Raw genomic sequence first — 18,806 nt, 5'->3', positions numbered from 1 at the left:
CAAATTCTTTTCTGCAAAGTGGAAGGGCCAGGGCCCTTGTCACTGACCACTGGTCTAGTGGCTAGGATCTGGTGCTCTCACCGCCATGACCCAGCCCAATCTCTGGTTGGGAACCAAGCCCTACTCTAAGCCATTGCAGGCCAAGGCCACCCAATTTCAGTCCTACAGTTTGATGACTCGAATTCTAAAACCCTGCGCATATGTTCCTGGTAAGGCATTCCCACTCCAAGACATACGAACAATTCTCACAAAACAATTGATTTTAACTTGCTTTTGCTTCTACATCATATTTTCTGACCTAGTAACCACTGCGGAGGGTGGGGGTCATTCAGCAATGTGATGCAAAACTGAATTTCTGAATTTTCATATACATCTTTCTGAGAAGAAATCCAATTAGAATTCTCAAAATCCAAACAGAATTCACTTAGGACAGTATGGCCCAAGAGACAGCAGTGGCAAAAAGCTCTATTCCAATCAGAAGTGGAATAAAGCTTCTCTGCCTCTCACTCTCCAACTAGTGAGTTCCTCAAACTTTGGTTGTTTTTCGGCTGACTGAAGCCTAGTGAGAGGAAAAAAAAAAAAAAATGAGTCAAAAAGCTAAGACCTTAGGACACCAGGCACTCCAAATCAGGATGTTAAGTTTTAGGTGAAAAACACAATACACATGTGTTTTTAAATGTCTATATATTCATATGAAAGACTTCTAAATACAATTTTATTTGGGATAAGGTTAAGCAGGACTAGAGAAAAAATTTAAAAACATAGTAAATTTCTCCTTTTCAGTTAATTTTTAGGACAAAACTCCATTAACAATTTACTATTTGTTCAGAACAAAAGTTTCTGATCATGTACAGATTTCCAAACAATCCACTTAAAAACAATAATATTGTTATCATATAAAGTCAGGTCCGATTGCTGATCTGTTGAAACATTTACTAAAAATCTAGAAAATAAATCAAAATGTGAAATGCTGAGAGAAAAAAAAAAAGATCAGTGAGAGTAAATCATAGCTATTCATTTGGTTTAAAATAAAAAGTTGAAGAAAAACAACGTATTTCAAAATTGAGACCAAATGGTAAGATGTACGAGATGTCAGGTACTTCAAAAACCCTATAATTTTCTATGTCAAGAGAAACAGACACTGTCAAATGAAAGAAAACTTCATAAAAATTAATTTATATAGTTATTACAATATAAAGAAATACATTCAGTAAAGCTGCTTTTAAAAAATCTTTTCAAGTAAACAAATATATGTGTCAAAGTTGCTCATACTTTCCAAAGTAGAAAGAGCATTAAATGAAGTTTTTTTCCTTCAAAGAAATCACTAAATTATCACATACAAAGCGACAGTGAAGGAACAGTTTGGGGGGAAACTGCTCATAACTTCATCTCCTTGAAAACTGAAACTAGAAATAAAAATTTCCTCTTATAAACTGTGACAATTTTCTAAAGAGAACATCTCTTATTCTGTGACTCTTCATTTCAAGACTAGAAGGTCTAGCAGGGATGTAACCCTAGAACTGTCATGATATTAAAGGATTATCTTGAAGAGAAATAATCCAGCTGCTATTGATTATAATATATAATAAGTATATCTGAGTGAACTTAACAGCTGTCCTTTAAACTTACCTCTTTAGGTTGCCCAGGATCCAACTGGTCTAAAATCAATTGTAATTTTCCTTGACAAAATTTGTAACTCTGTAACACAATTAACAGGACATTCATTCCTTCACTCATTTAGTAGACTTTTAGAGGTATTATTATAAATGATTTTAATATAATTCCAAGCACAAAATGCATTCTGAACAAGAGAAGGGAGTGAACTAGTTTGGTTTGGCAGCAAGCTTAGATTTTTTTTTGTATCCCAAGGCATTTAAGTGAGAACTTAATGTTGCACTAGGACAGTGTACCTTCCTATATATGAAGGTTATCATTTGCTGAGCAATTGCAACATGCAGAACATTGTAACACTCAAAAGACATGTAAAAGTAAAAAGTATTTTACACCCAGGAATCTCAGATCTATGAAACAAAGATAAAACAACATAAATATGAAGGTACTAAAGGTACCCAAACCATAACTATAATGCTGATTGAACTTTTTTGTTCCTTTTCTTTTCTGTACTTCTCTGTAACCTTTCTTAATGCCTCCTCTTAAGTGAAGAATTTCTGAAGTAAAAACTTTCATCTAGAAAAAGTTTATAGTAGACCATAAGCTGTTTTGGAAAAGGAAAGAAACTTTCCCTTGCCAAAGCAATTTAAATAATACCTAAAATAACCACTTAAAAATAAAAGCTGCCATCATTATGGAGTAGCCTCATTAATATACTTACTAACCTATATAAGATATTGGGTTCCCAGGCAGTACAGTGGTAAAGAATCCACCTGCCAATGCAGGAGATGCAAGAGACTCAGGTTCGATCCCTGGGTTGGGAAGATTCCCTGAAGTAGGAAATGGCAACCCACTGTGGAAATCCCACAGACAGAGGGGCCTGCTGGGCTACAATCCGTGGGGTTGCAACAAGTCGGACACAATTGAGCACACATGCATTACTATACAAGATTCCTTTGTCATCTTAAACACAGTATAAATTATTCCTAAAACATTACATAAGCAATGAAATAACTTATTACACTAGAGATCAGAGTAAGTCTAAAAGTGTGGAAAGCGGGAATACCTACCTTAAAGGTTTTCTGTATTTAACATTTCTTCTAGGGGTGTTGTGTATCAGTAGATGGGCAAATTTCCATTGCAACTAACTGCAATAACTGATTTAACTAGAGCATGCAGGTAATGTGTTCCATTGAATACAGATTTGCTAGAAGTATTTAGAACAGCTGAAAGAGTTATATTAAAAATTCCTGCTCCTCTCCCCCACCAGAAAAGAGTGGTCCGGTGGCTAAGACTCCATGCTTCCAATGCAGGGACCAAGGATTTGATTCCTGGTCCAAAACTAACATCCCACATGCCATACAGCACAGTCAAGAAATAAATAAAAAGATAAATTCCTGAGGGAGCGGATCTGCTAACTTCATTGCTAAAGCAACACAAAATAGATCTGTTGGTGATATCAATATAGGTAGATAACTCCAAAAGGAAAAATATTTTTTAAACATATTTATGTGAATGAAATTGTAATCCAAGCAAACAATTTCTGAGCAAACTCTACAGGGAAAAGGGCAAGAAGTAGAATAGGTTGATAATCTAAGATGAATTTTGGTCCTACTGCATGATCATGCAGAAGGCAATGGCACCTCACTCCAGTACTCTTGCCTGGAAAATCCCATGGACAGAGGAGCCTGGTAGGCTGCAGTCCATGGGGTCGCTAAGAGTCGGACACGACTGAGCGACTTCACTTTCACTTTTCCCTTTCATGCGTTGGAGAAGGAAATGGCAACCCACTCCAGTGTTCTTGCCTGGAGAATCCCAGGGACGGGGGAGCCTTGTGGGCTGCTGTCTATGGGGTCGCATAGAGTTGGACACGACTGAAGCAACTTAGCAGCAGCAGCAGCAGCATAATCATGCAGATACTAATTAAAGGTCTTTAAATGCCACAGTAAGATTTGTATACATTTCTGTCAAACAAGGTATACCTAGAGATAGTGAACACAAGATGCATTCTGTAACTTTTGTTGTTTTACAGAGATGTACTCACTTTATTCAACACAAACTGAAGATTATTGACATTAGTCAATAACTGTACTAAGTTCAAAATTCATACCACCATTAAAATTAATTACCCTAGAAACCTCTTTTTAAATCTTTGGTTTGTAAACTATATAAACCATTGAAATACAACTAGTGAAAGAAAGACAACTGTTCTGTTGTTGAAACAAACGGCTATGGGAAATAAAATATATAAATATTAAACCTAGTTCATTGGAAGGACTGATGCTGAAGCTGAAACTCCAGTACTTTGGCCACCTCCTGCGAAGAGTTGACTCATTGGAAAAGACTCTGATGCTGGGAGGGATTGGGCGCAGGAGGAGAAGGGGACGACAGAGGATGAGATGGCTGGATGGCATCATGGACTCGATGGACATGAATTTGGGTAAATTCCAGGAGTTGGTGATGGACAGGGAGGCCTGGCGTGCGGCGATTCACAGGGTCACAAAGAGTCGGACACGACTGAGCGACTGAACTGAACTGAACTGAAACCTAGTTATTCCTCAGGCTTAAAATGTCTAACTGCACAATGACTTCTTCTGTATTCTCACAAAAGGAAAAGAAAAAAACAAAGCACCAACCAGGGATGAGGACAATAATAGCAAACACTTACATAAGAGCTTAATATGAGGATCTTTAATGTGTGTAGAATGCTTTATGTACATTAAACCTGCAAAGCAATCTTATAAGGTAAATGTTATTACTGTCTCTTCTATAACAGTTAAGAAAATTGAACACAGAAAGAGAGTAAGAAGCCAAAGCCCACAGTTCATAAATGGCAGAGCCAGAGTCTGACTTGTTCCCAAGATTCAGAAGGAATTAGCTTCATGTAAAATAGCTTTTCAAAACTGTAGTGCATCTAAAACTTCTTAAAACTATGCACTGTTCATTAAGTCTTAAATACAGAAAAAGTTATTAATTCAAAACAAAAACAAATTTTTAAAATATTTTCAAATGATAAAGTTCTTAATTTCCTAGATACTTATGTGAAAAGTGCTACCATTGAGAAATAAAAACAAAAACCTATTAATATTTAAAAGTATAAAGGAACACATATTCATGAAGGTATTAGCACTGTTAATTAAAGAAATTAGCTTTTCTGGTATCAAATTGTCTCAAGACATTACTATTAAACAAGCAAGCAAGGAAGCTCACACCTGCACCTAACCAATTCTCCTCCCAATCCACCTGTCTCAAGCTTAACTCTAGGCAGATGCACTATTGATACTAGTATGTTCTTTTTTTCTAGTCTCAGATGACTTTCTTTTTCTACATTTTTAGGATTTTAGGTTTTTATCTTTTTCTGTTTATAAGGCAAAAAATAATAATAAAAGTCTGATCAATGGTGGCTCAGAGGGTAAAGCATCTGCCTGTGATGCGGGAGACCCAGGTTCGATCCCTGGGTTGAGAAGATCCCCTGGAGAAGGAAATGGCAATCCACTCAAGTATTCTTGCCTAGAGAATCCCATGGACACAGGAGCCTGGTGGGCTATAGTTCACCGGGTCGCAAAGAATTGGAAACGACTGAGCGACTACACTACTATTAAAAGAGATGGAGAACTTCTGAACAACAGTTTGGGCTGCGGTTATCCTATTGCTCTAGCCAATGCTACTGAACAAGAGAATCCTATGATTCTTCGGCAGTTCTATGACATCCTCAAAAGCAAAGTTCCTCACCAAAAAGAGCACTGTAAAACTCTAAAGATTTTCAGTTCAGTTCAGTTCAGTTGCTCAATCGTGTCCAACTCTTTGCGACCCCATGAATCGCAGCACGCCAGGCCTCCCTGTCCATCACCAACTCCCTGAATTCACCCAGACTCACATCCATCGAGTCAGTGATGCCATCCAGCCATCTCATCCTCTGTCGTCCCCTTCTCCTCCTGCCCCCAATCCCTCCCAGCATCAGTCTTTGCCAATGGGTCAACTCTTCGCATGAGGTGGCCAAAGTACTGGAGTTTCAGCTTTAGCATCATTCCTTCCAAAGAAATCCCAGAGCTGATCTCCTTCAGAATGGACTGGTTGGATCTCCTTGCAGTCCAAGGGACTCTCAAGGGTCTTCTCCAACACCACAGTTCAAAAGCATCAATTCTTCGGCGCTCAGCTTTCTTCACAGTCCAACTCTCACATCCATACATGACCACAGGAAAAACCATAGCCTTGACTAGATGGACCTTTGTTGGCAAAGTAATGTCTCTGCTTTTGAATATGCTATCTAGGTTGCTCATAACTTTTCTTTCAAGGAGTAAGCGTCTTTTAATTTCATGGCTGCAGTCACCATCTGCAGTGATTTTGGAGCCCAAAAATATAAAGTCTGACACTGTTTCCACTGTTTCCCCATCTATTTCCCATGAACTGATGGGACCAGATGCCATGAACTGATGGGACCAGATGCCATGATCTTAGTTTTCTGAATGTTGAGCTTTAAGCAAACTTTTTCACTCTCCTCTTTCATTTTCATCAAGAGGCTTTTTAGTTCCTATTCACTTTCTGCCATAAGGGTGGTGTCATCTGCATATCTGAGATTTTAACAGAGGCCAAAAATGGGGTTGAACTCAAGATACTCTAAGATTTGAGAAGTTAGGGCAAAACACAAATTAGAGTGATCCAGTGCATAGCACAAGGGCTTCCCCAGTAGCTCAGCCGTAAAGAACCTGCCTGCCAATGCAGGAGACATAAGAGATGCGGGTTCGATCCTTAGGTCAGGAAGATTCCCTGAAAGGATCCTGGAAATGGCAACCCACTCCCGTGTTTTTGCCTGGAAAATCCCATGGACAGAGGAGCCTGGCAGGCTACAGTCCACAGGGTTGCAAAGCATAGCACATACTCAGGGCAAAGGCATCACATCCAACAAAAGAAAAGAGCTACTTAAGAAAAGTCTTATTGAAAGATTCAAAACCTAGTAACAAGATGGAGTTGAAATTGTTTCCAGGAGGCAGTTCAAACACAAAGTCCAAGGAATAGCTTCTTTTCCAGGAAGTAAAAAGCAGAAACAACAAACCTGGCCTTTAGGTGAACAAGTAACAATGGGAAGATACTAGTTTCAGCATTGCTACTGTAACAAATTACCATAAACTTCATGACATAAAAAAACACCAATTTATTTATTTATTTTAACTGTTAGTTGTTCCCAGTGACCCATTTTTCCCCTTCTATAGCCACAGATTTTTATTTATTTATATTTTGACTATGCTGGGTCTTCACTCCTACACATGGGCTTACTCTAGTTTCGGTGGGGTGCAATGGCTTCTCTTGCTGCAGAGCACAGACCCTAGAGCTAGTGAGCTTCAGCAGCTGTAGCACAAGAGTTTAGCTGCCCTACTGTATGTAGAATCTTCCTGGACCAGTGACTGAACCCGTGTCCCCTGCCTTGGCAGGCGGATTCTTAACTACTGGACCACCAGGGAAGTTCTCAACACCAATTTACAGTTCTAGAGTCCAGAATACATCCACAGAGCTCTGTTCCTTCTGCCTTCTGGGGAGAATATATTTCCTTGCCTTTTCTAGCTTCTAGGGACTGCCTGCATCCTGGGATCATGGGCCACCTTCCCTCTTCAAAGCCAACAACCACTCGGACATCTACTTCAGCCTGCCCAGCACTTTCTCTGCCTCTGACCTTCCTGAGTCTCTCTCATATGGACGCCTGTGATTACATTTGGCTTACCTGAATAATCCAGAATAATCTCCTCATCTTAATTTAATCATATTTACAAGTCCCTTGGGCTATGTAAGGTAACAGGTTACAAATTCTGGGAATTAAGACATGGATGTTTTTGAAAGGGCTATTATTCTGCCTGCCATAGAGACCAAAGGATGGGCTTCAAGGAGAGGTAGCCATGAAAGCAAAGAAATGCCTTATATAGGTTCACATTACAAAAGAACAGCAGTGGACTGTTATACTAAACTCACCTTCTCCATACAAAGTGTACATTTATCTTTTCAGCATTATTTTGCAGACTCTTCCATGTTTAATCACAGTATCAATCCTTTGAGAATTCTCTGCTCACAATTATAGTAAAAATCAGCCAACTTTATTCTTTAATATGCTCAAACGTACACAAATAGTCTCCAAGGAAGTCATGTTCAAAGTTTTTTAATAATGGATCAATATACAATCAGGATTCAATATTTAAAATAACAAGGAAATAAAGCCTACTCTATTCATAAAATACAAATGTTCTACTAATATCAAAACAGCAGCATCAAAATTGTTGACTAGATATTATTCACAGAATAATTCAGTTTTTTTAAAGCCCAGTGCAAGTAACATCAATTTTGAAGGCATCAATAATAACATCAATATTTAATGGAATGAATGATTGATATATCTTCAGAGACTCTTTCACTTCTGAGCATATTAATTCAGCCTCTCTTTGGTCAGTTAAAGCAAAAGAATCTTTTTTTCACTAAACAAAAACATACCCAAACATCTCAGCCACACTAACAGACCTTTCAGGACAGTTCTGGCATTTATGTGATTTTTTTCTCCAAAGGTCCAAGGATCCCATGCCTTGGTGGTGGTGGGCCCAGTTCAAATTCAATTCAATTAGTCCCTTCTAAAACAAAGTCATATTCATAAGGCAGGCACTTTAACATGCAGATATACTCTGTGGACATTCCAAAGGAAGCCATATACTTAAAGCAAGATCCTTCTCAAGAATCAAAACAAAAAACAAAAATATCTTCTGAAAGTATGATTCCATTTCTACCAAAGCTTTGAATTTCTTCAAAAATCTATGATTCTATGATGGGAAATAACTTGGCATTTGAGATTAACACGCTTAACTGCCAGTTAATCAATCCTATTTAGATCTAAATATTTGTACTTCTTACAACAAAATAACATGCTCCACTTTTCTCTCTTCTGGTTTAATTTCAGTGTATATGTGCTCAGTCATGACTGACTCTGTGACCCCAAAGACCATAGCCCACCAGGCTCCTCTATCCATGCAAGTTTCAAGGCAAGAATCCTGGAGTGGATTGCCATTTCCTCCCTCAAAGATCTTCCCAACCCAGGGATCAAAACGGACTCATGCGTCTCCTGCATTGCAGGTGGATTCTTTACCACTGCCCAACCTGGAAAACAATTTCAGTGTAGACATATGGTTTATCTAATAACTAAGAATGCAAAGATCAATGCAAAGAAATAGAGGAAAACAATAGAATGGTAAAGACTAGAGATCTCTTCAAGAAAATTAGAGAGTTCATCGCAGCACTGTTTATAATAGCCAGGACATGGAAGCAACCTAGATGTCCATCAGCAGATGAATGGATAAGAAAGCTGTGGTACATATACACAATAGAGTATTACTCAGCCATTAAAAAGAATACATAATTGAATCAGGTCTAATGAGGTAGATGAAACTGGAGCCTATTATACAGAGTGAAGTAAGCCAGAAAGAAAAACACCAATACAGTATACTAACACATATATATGGAATTTAGAAAGATGGTAACGATAACCCTGTACGCGAGACAGCAAGAGAGACACAGATGTATAGAACAGTCTTTTGGACTCTGTGCGAGAAGGAGAGGGTGGGATGATTTGGGAGAATGAAATTGAAACATGTATAATATCATATATGAAATGAGTCGCCAGTTCAGGTTCGATGCAGGATACAGGATCCTTGGGGCTGGTGCACTGGGATGACCCAAAGGGATGGTATGGGGAGGGAGGAGAGACGGGGTTTTGGGATGGGCAGCACGTGTACACTCGTGGCAGATTCATGTTGATGTATGGCAAAACCAAAACAATATTGTAAAGTAATTAGCCTCCAATTAAAATAAACAAATTTATATTTAAAATATAATAATAATAATAAAAAAGAAAATTAGAGATACCAAAGGAACATTTCATGCAAAGATGGACACAATTAAGGACAGAAATGGTATGGACCTAACAGAAGCACAAGATATTAAGAAGAGGTGGCAAGAATACACAGAAGAACTGTACAAAAAAATCTTCATGACCAAGATAATCACGATGGTGTGATCACTCACCTAGAGCCAGACATCCTGGAATGAGAAGTCAAGTGGGCCTTAGGAAAAATCACTACCAACAAAGCTAGCAAAGGTGATGGAATTCCAGTTGAGCTATTTCAAATCCTAAAAGATTATGCTGTGAAAGTGCTGCACTCAATATGTCAGCAAATTTGGAAAACTCAGAAGTGGCCACAGGACTGGAAAAGGTCAGTTTTCACTGCAATCCCAAAAAAAGGCAACGCCAAAATGCTCAAACTACCACACAATTGCACTTATCTCACACTCTAGTAAAGTAATACATAAAACTCTCCAAGCCAGGCTTCAGCAGTATGTGAACTGGGAACTTCCAGATGTTCAAGCTGGTTTTAGAAAAGGCAGAGGAACCAGAGATCAAATAGCCAACATCCACTGGATCATGGAAAAAGCAAGAGAGTTCCAGAAAAACATCTATTTCTGCTTTATTGACTATGCCAAAGCCTTTGACTCTGTGGATCACCACAAACTGTGGAAAATTCTGCAAGAGATGGGAATACAAGACCACCTGACCTGCATCTTGAGAAACCTGTATGCAGGTCAGGAAGCAACAGTTCGAAGTGGACATGGAACAACAGACTGGTCCCAAATAGGAAAAGGAGTACATCAAGGCTGTATATTGTCACCCTGTTTATATAACTTTCATGCAGAGTACATCATGAGAAACACTGGGCTGGAAGAAGCACAAGCTGGAATCAAGATTGCCGGGAGAAATATCAATAACCTCAGATATGCAGATGACACCACCCTTCTGGCAGAAAGTGAAGAAGAACTAAAGAGCCTCTTGATGAAAGTAAAAGAGAAGAGTGAAAGAGTTGGCTTAAAGCTCAACATTCAGAAAACTAAGATCATGGCATCCGGTCCCATCACTTCATGGCAAATAGATGGGCAAACAGTGGAAACAGAGGCTGACTATTTTTGGGGGGTCCAAAATCACTGCAGATGGTGGTTGCAGCCATGAAATTAAAAGATGCTTACTCCTTGGAAGGAACGTTATGACCAACCTAGACAGCATATTAAAAAGCAGAGACATTACTTTGTCAACAAAGGTCCGTCTAGCCAAGGCTATGGTTTTTCCAGTGGTCATGCATGGATGTGAGAGTTGGACTATAAAGAAAGCTGAGCACTGAAGAATTGATGCTTTTGAACTGTGGTGTTGGAGAAGACTCTTGCGAGTCCCTTGGACTGCAAGGAGATCCAACCAGTCCATCCTAAAGGAGATCAGTCGTGGGTGTTCATTGCAAGCACTGATGTTGAAGCTGAAACTCCAATACCTTTGCCCCCTGATGCAAAGAACTGACTCATTTGAAAAGACCCTGATGCTGGGAAAGATTGAGGGCAGGAGGAGAAGGGGATGACAGAGGGTGAGATGGTTGGATGGCATCACCTACTCAATGGACATGAGTTTGGGTGAATTCCAGGAGTTGGTGATGGACAGGAAGCCCTGGGTGTGCTACGGTTCATGGGGTCACAGAGTTGGACAAGACTGAGCGACTGAACTGAACTGGATAACTAAGAAAGTATAATCTTATGAGTCCTCAGAGTTCTAAAGTTAGGTGTTTCTGTGCCTTTCCTTTCCAGAATGTCCTTGAAAAGTAGCATTTCAGTAAACCTATTGAATAAGCCATCTGATTACATTAAACTGAACTAAAATCTCTATAGCCTACTCTTCTTCCAAAGAGTACATCAACATGGGATGATTTATAGCCACAACATGAAGAAAATTCACAACCTTTGTCACTTCCTCCATCACATCAGATAATTAACTGGACTTATAAAAATTAAAACTCAGCACAGTTATCTCCTGGTAAATAATGCAGTGATAACTTTTACATTCTGCCTTGACTAATTCCAAAGCCATTTTCCCTTCAAAAGTGTAGTCGATTAATATACATATATATTTCATGTCTCACCCAAACTTTCCATATTCCTTTTTGGTATGCATTTAGGATCTATGTTACAGTTATGTCCCTATGTTAGAACTAATTAGGTGAAAATGTTTCTCTAAAAATATCAGGTGGGATTCATATGAAGGTCAAACAGACTCCACATGGCCTGAAAGTTTCTGTATGGAAATTTATGGTGCATTCATGGGCTCTACTCCAACTAGTTTCCTTTGTTTTCTGTTAGGACTAATCTAGACACTGGACTCTTAGCTCTGTTGTAGCTAAATGACAAGGATTCCAATAAATGGGAAGGATAAAATATAAAGCTTCAAATCTTTGAACATTAAAAAAAAGCTTATCTTTTAAAACTAACAATTCATAGCAACTTTCATCTCCAGAAGATAAAGGAAATATTTTATCTCCATGTCTCATCTACAGTGTAGTTAATATTTGATTAATAAGGATTAACTGGGAATAAGATCTTTTGTTTAACTAAAGACTAAGCAGATTGCTTCATTTTTTTTTTATCCAAAATCTACCAGTTTATTTCCTAATCTCATTAACAATTGTTCAGATATAATTTGCTGTACATATAATTCTAGAAGATATTATTTCATGAACTAAATGTTTAATATCAGATTATGTTATTGCTTATTCTTCTGAATCTTAAAACTAGAAAGTAGAAAAAAAATCTGGCTAATAAAGACTGAATTGAAGCTAATGATTATTAAACACCATTTCAAGACATAAAGGCAGAATTAAACAACACACCTGATTGAAGGACGAATCACTATCAGAGCAATTGTCTGTGCAATAACTACTGCTTTTCTCCTTTTGGATTTTTTTCTGCCTCTCTTGACTTCGTATTTCATCTTCTTCAAACTTGTTAATCATAGATTCCACCACTATCATCATGATGTTTTTCAGAGAATGAATCATCTCTTTATACCTTTAAATTCAAAGCAAGCTTTGTAAGAGAAAGACTATTAGCACAAATTAAAACATTCAACTAAATTAAACTTATTATTTTTTTCTGTAAAGTCCCTCTAAGAATATAATCCTAAAGACAAAAGTCAGTTTTTCTGAAACACCAAATGACACAACAGAATTCACACAACAGGAAAATAATTAATAGGAAATCTAAAATATGTTATTTCCCAAGTTTTTGCATCTGGTTACATGAACCAAGGCAGTAAAATTAACAGAACTCAAGGCAAGATGTTCCAAAGGCAGACTCCAGTAATTAGCAACAAAGTCAACTGCTAATATACAACTACCAAAACCCAGCCTATATTACAGGACACTTTCACTCCTTTTTAAAATTTCTCTTTCTCTATTCTCCCTTCCTCTATTTTTTCCTTCCCTTCTCACCTGCCTATAATTTGTATCTATAGGCATCCATCACTACAACTGAGAACCAAATAGGAATTAAAATATCAGTGGATCCTTTCAAATAGAAAAACCACTATCAGAGATGTTAGGAAAAGGATTCCTGAAATTAGTAAAATTTTGAAATGGATAATTTCTAAGGTCCATTTTAGCTCTCTGGGTCTATCCATCTATTTTTTAAAAACTTGTAATAAATTTATCCATTTATTAAGTGCAAACTCTCAAGCACCCATACTAACATTAAACTAAGATCCTCCAAAACCCTACAGGTAGAATTTTAGAGCTAGATGGAAATATAAAAATAATCTAGTCTACCCTTTATTTTACAAATGAGGAATATGAGATGTGTACTACTGAAATTTCTATACTTAAAAAGGCAAAAATTAAAAGCAACAAGGTATAAAGATTTAAATAAAGATAATGAATAAAATGGGCTTCCCTGGTGGCTCAGATGTTAAAGTAAATAAAATACTAAATTTGAAATCAGAAAACTTGGATTGGAGTCCTCACTACTTTACCTACAAGCTCTATCATTATAAATAAGTCTCTTTTTTCTTAACTATACATGAGAAAAAGAAAACAATCTAGGACTTCCCTAGTGGCACAGTGGATAGGAATCCTCCTCCCAATGCAGGAGACACGGGTTCAATCACCGGTCCCGGAGGCTTCCAAATGCTGCGGAGCAACTAAGACCATGCACCACAACTTCGAGCCTGCAAGCTGCAACTACTGAACCCATGTACTACTGGAGGCTGCACGTTCTAAGGCCCCGAGCCACCAACTACTGAAGCCCAGGAGCCTAGAGCCTGTACTCTACAACAACAGAAGCAACCTCAATGGGAAGCCTGCACACTGCAACAAAGAGGAGCCCCCACTCACCGCAACTAAAGAAAGCCCAGGCGCAGCAACAAAGACTCGATGCAAGCAAAAAATAAAAATAAAAAATACAATCTAGGAGCACTCTTCTATTTACTAGATGGGATGCTGTCCAATTCATGAATCATTGAATAAAGGCACTTAGAGCTTTAAATTAAAAAAAAACAACACACAATCAAGCTGATCTAGTTCGCATGGTCATAGCAAGAAATAAATAAGAGTATATATCTAAAAGTTCCTTGTAAATATAAAGCATGATAAAACATATGTCCATTGCTTATCATTATAATAATGGAAATACATTAGAAAATAAACACAGAAACTTCCCTTTTTTATATCCTGGTTAGTGGATCATTTTAACTACATAAATCTAAGAAAGGATAGGTAAGGTACTCTCCCATAAAAGTAATAAAATCATGCGGGGGGATTTGGATAAAAATAGTAGACTGAGATTTTAAAGTTTAAAGAAATTTTAAAATATATTTTAAATTATATATTACATACATTATACAGCACCAAATACATTATTTCTATATATAACTTATACATTATATACTTAATCATGTTATTTAATAATGTATAATTTACATATTATATAACTATAAATAGAATATACATATAGCTATAAATGTGTATATTTTTACAGTCTCATAAATTATGAGAAAATACAAAAATACTGTAAGAAAATAAGAATAGATTAGGAACAATACAGAGGGAAAACACATACAGAAAAGAACTACTATAGAAGTGAGAAGCAGCCCAGGGAAAATTCAAGTTTAGAAGTTTATAAAGAGTAAGAAGGATAACACAACACCGTTAATCAACTATAATCCAATATAAAATTATTTTTTTAAAAAAAGGCAAGAAGAAATTGAATTCTAAGACACTCTTTAGACTAACTGGTGAAGTACATATAGGAACTGAGTTAGGAGGCCCCAGCTTCCTCTTTAATACATTCCAAGCACCAGGAAACAGGGAAGTATAACAATGTCCTGGTAGCAATCAATAGCTATCCACCACAGCTGCGCTCCCTTTCCACAGTAACTGGACTGTATAGCTGGGCGTAGGAGTGAACTACACTCCCCAGACTCCATTCCAGTTAGGTATAGCCATGTGACCAACATAAACTCCTGTCCCCTTAAAACTAACAATAGAGTGGGACTTCCCTTGTGGCACAGTTGATAAGGTCTGCTTGCTAATGCAGGGAACATGGGTTCAATCCCTGGTTCAGGAAGATGCCACAGAGCAACTAAGCCTGTGTGCCACAATTACTAAGCCTGTGCTGTAGAGTCCACGAGCAGCAACGACTGAGCCCACGTGCTGCAACTACCGAAGTCTATTGCAACAAGAGAAGCCACTGCAAGGAGAAGGCCATGCACCACAACAAAGAGCAGCCCTGGCTTCCTGCAACTAGAAAGCTTGAGTGCAGCAAAGATCCTATGTAGTCAAAAATAAATTAAAGTGTTTTTTTAAAAAGCCTACAACATACTGATTTAAAAAAGGAAAATAAAGTAAATCTCAATAACTTACAGGGTAAGGGTAATTAAAACCCATAGAGTTTCATTTTAGACATATTTTCTCCAGAAAATATAAATTTCTTGAAAACACACAAACATGAATTCTTCTACAAGACATATCAGCAAACTAACCAAAGGAAGACAGAATAAAACAAAAAACAAAACTAGAGAATAAGACCCTCAATATCAACAGCTAAACAAACTGGAACTCAGTAGCAACTGTAGGTTTGAAAAAGCCTAGGACAGAATATGGACACCACTGAGAAGATTCCTTCATAGTCCAAGAAGTTAAAAAAGAAAATGCTCTAAGAGGTAGTGAAAAAACCAAATCAATTAACAATGAAAATAAACACTGTGAGTACTTCCACTTATATATACAAGATTATATTAACATGATAGATCTTACAAATGAATTGTTTCATGTGCAAATACCTCTATTTAAAAAATAGACATCAAAATGTTTAATTAAGAAAGCAATTTGAATTATTACAGTAAAAATGTTTTTAATAACTGTACTATTACATTAGCCCTAAGTAGTTTCTGAAGAAACACACACACACACAAAAAAAAGAAAAATATTCTGTTCAACATAAAATCTTTCATCCATGGTTCACAAAGAACACATCCATTAAGACATTTAAAATCTTTGTGAGGTAATTATTATTATATTAATTTTACACATGAGTGAACTAAAATGCAAGAAAATTAAATGTCTTAACCAGAGATAAAAAGTAATTACTAAATACATTTTTAGTAATATTTAGATAGCCTAAATATCTCATGTAAAACTTTGCTTTTAGCATTAAAAAGTTTTCATTTTCTGACTAAGACCTTTAGTCCTCCTTTTAGAATATTTAATGATATTGCCAGAAATAGACTATTAGGAATTATAATGAAGAGGGTTTCCCTTACCTGTGGTTTCACTTTCCACAGTTTCAGTTATTAAATGGAACATGCCAGAAATAAACAGTAAGTTTCAAATTGTGTGCACTCTGAATAGGCGATGAAATCTCTCAGTCCTGCCCAGCATGTGAACCATCCCTTTATCCAGCCCTGCCTGGTAGCCACTTAGTAGCCATTTAGCCTATCAGATCGACTGGTCAAGTCATCCTTATTTTACTTAAAGCTGAGTGGAAGAGTGGCATGATCTGACTCATTGGTTTAAAGACTCATTCTGGCTGCTAAGAGAAAAAGAGACTGCAGGAGACATGGGTTAAGGGTACTTTCAAGGAACCCTGTTGAAAGAAAAACTACTTTAAAATATTATTGGGGGCATACTCACTCTTTAGATTCCTGAGTTCTTTTAGTAACATGCTGTACAACTGTGTCATAGCCAAATTCCTCACCCAGATTCTGATCAGATGTCCATTTTTCCATTTCTTCTTCAATCATAGACCCCAAAGTGTTGCATATATACTGTCTAAGGTACTTCACAAATTCATAGCTGAAACAAATATTTGAAAAATGCAGTAAATATCATGAATTCATCTATCAACTGTACCCAAAAAAATGTTAGCACAGAAAAGACCTGTAACATAATTAGATTTCTTACCTTACTCTAGGATTAAATTAGTTATTCATCCCAAATCATTCAGCTAATCTAAAATTTTGTTGTTTGGTTTTTTTTTTTCCTGAGAAAATTGGCAAAATTCACATTTAAAAATGACAATAGTGGATAGCAAACTTCGGGACCAACACAAACTTTAACGGGTTAGGACCTTTCTATACTTTGTTATGGTTTGCATGTGATGCTTAAGCACAGGGAAAGCAGTTGTTAAAGACTTTTATAATTGTTCAGGTTGATGAAGAAAACCACATTAGAATAACAGTAATTATAAAATAATTAAATAGGAAAAGGTTAAGCTCCAATCATCAGAAGTTTTTTGTACATTTGGAAACTGTGTACATTTTGAACTGCCCTAAATTTCACCTAATCAGCTTTTGCCTGATTATGTTCACAAAAAGAAGTATCTCAGAAAATCCAACACACTGGACATTTTCCTTCATACTCTTAGGTTGATGCCAAAATTAAAATCCATTTGCTAACGCACAACAATATAGCAAACATGAGAGGGCAAGAGTTCCAAAAGTGGGTAATTCTTTATGAAACACATTTAGTAAAAGTAAAGAGCAATGGTTGTTAATTAATATTATGATTTTAAATGATTTAAAATGTTTTTTTGGTCTCTTAAATGACAAAGAAAATTTAGGACAGGTCATCTTTGTAAATGCCACTATGTTCAAGACTTATAGCTTGTATATATACCTGTACTAAGAGCCTTGCATATAATATGTAGCACAGAAGCTCAAGGAGAGCCTGAATAATTTTCTTCAACATAAGTCCATCATACTATCCAGCATACAGTCTTCAGTTTAATATTTATAAAGGGATTGTATGTCCACTAAGGAACAGCCATCTTACCCAGGTAGCCAAGGGATCTCATTCTCAATTTTAACTGAGATTTCCTGCCCTGCCCATTTTCCCTCAGCTCTGAACACACTACTGCTTCCTGGAATCTCCAAGTCTGCTTCAGAAATGTAAGTGGCAGCCCTGCCATAGACAGTTCAGGCCCCAAAAGCCAAGTAGAGATATTTATTATGAAACATGTAGTATTACAGCAAAAGTACAAGCTCAGAGTCGAAACAGCCTGAATGCCAGCTCCAGCTGATAAACTCTAGCTGGAGTGGCCTGGAAGAAATCTGTTTTCTCATCTGAAATTTGGAAACAATGTCTACTTCATTCCTAGACAAGAAATAAAAAGGATATTCTTCACTCCCGTAGCTTCAATTTCAGATTCAACACAAACAAGTGATTTCTTAAGCTCTTCCTTCAGCCAAAATGTCTCCCCAGAATAAAGGCACACTTGTTACTATACAAGTACACCCCATTTTATTGCACCTTATTGCACCTCACAGATATTTGAGTTTTCAACAGACTGAAGTTCTGTGGCAACCCTATGTCAGAGCAAGTCTATCAGCAGCAAGAGCATTTATTCACTTTGTGTGTCTGTCACATTTTGGTAACTCTCACAGTATTTCAAACTTTTTCATTATTATTATATTTGTTACGGCAATCTTTCAACAGTGACCTTTGATTTTACTACTACAACTTGCTAAAGGCTCAGATGACAGTACTTCTAGCAATAACATATTTTTAAATTAAGGTATGTATTTATATGCAGAGTACATCATGAGAAATGCTGGACTGGAAAAAACACAGCTGGAATCAAGATTGCAGGGAAAAATATCAATAACTTCAGATATGCAGATGACACCACCCTTATGACAGAAAGTGAAGAGGAACTCAAAAGCCTTTTGATGAAAGTGAAAGTGGAGAGTGAAAAAGTTGGCTTAAAGCTCAACATTCAGAAAACGAAGATCACAGCATCCGGTCCCATCACTTCATGGGAAATAGATGGGGAAACAGTGGAAACAGTGTCAGACTTTATTTTTCTGGGCT

General features: G+C 37.1%; 1 protein-coding gene across 2 annotated transcripts in view; it reads right to left on the bottom strand.

The window, feature by feature from the left end:
• Window positions 1-18,806, bottom strand: part of TBC1D32 (TBC1 domain family member 32) — a 206,932-nt gene that overhangs the window by 179,495 nt on the left and 8,631 nt on the right. For both annotated transcript variants that reach the window (XM_061427448.1, XM_061427449.1), the window contains exons 3-5: window positions 16,629-16,790; window positions 12,336-12,513; window positions 1,630-1,698 (exon numbers count right to left, since the gene is read on the bottom strand). In XM_061427448.1, coding sequence (XP_061283432.1) covers window positions 1,630-1,698; window positions 12,336-12,513; window positions 16,629-16,790 — 409 coding nt within the window. The remainder of the gene's footprint in view (window positions 1-1,629; window positions 1,699-12,335; window positions 12,514-16,628; window positions 16,791-18,806) is intronic.

This window comes from Bos javanicus, chromosome 9 (assembly GCF_032452875.1).
Source record: "Bos javanicus breed banteng chromosome 9, ARS-OSU_banteng_1.0, whole genome shotgun sequence".
Taxonomy (NCBI): Eukaryota; Metazoa; Chordata; class Mammalia; order Artiodactyla; family Bovidae; genus Bos; species Bos javanicus.
This window is presented reverse-complemented; position numbering and strand designations above follow the sequence as displayed.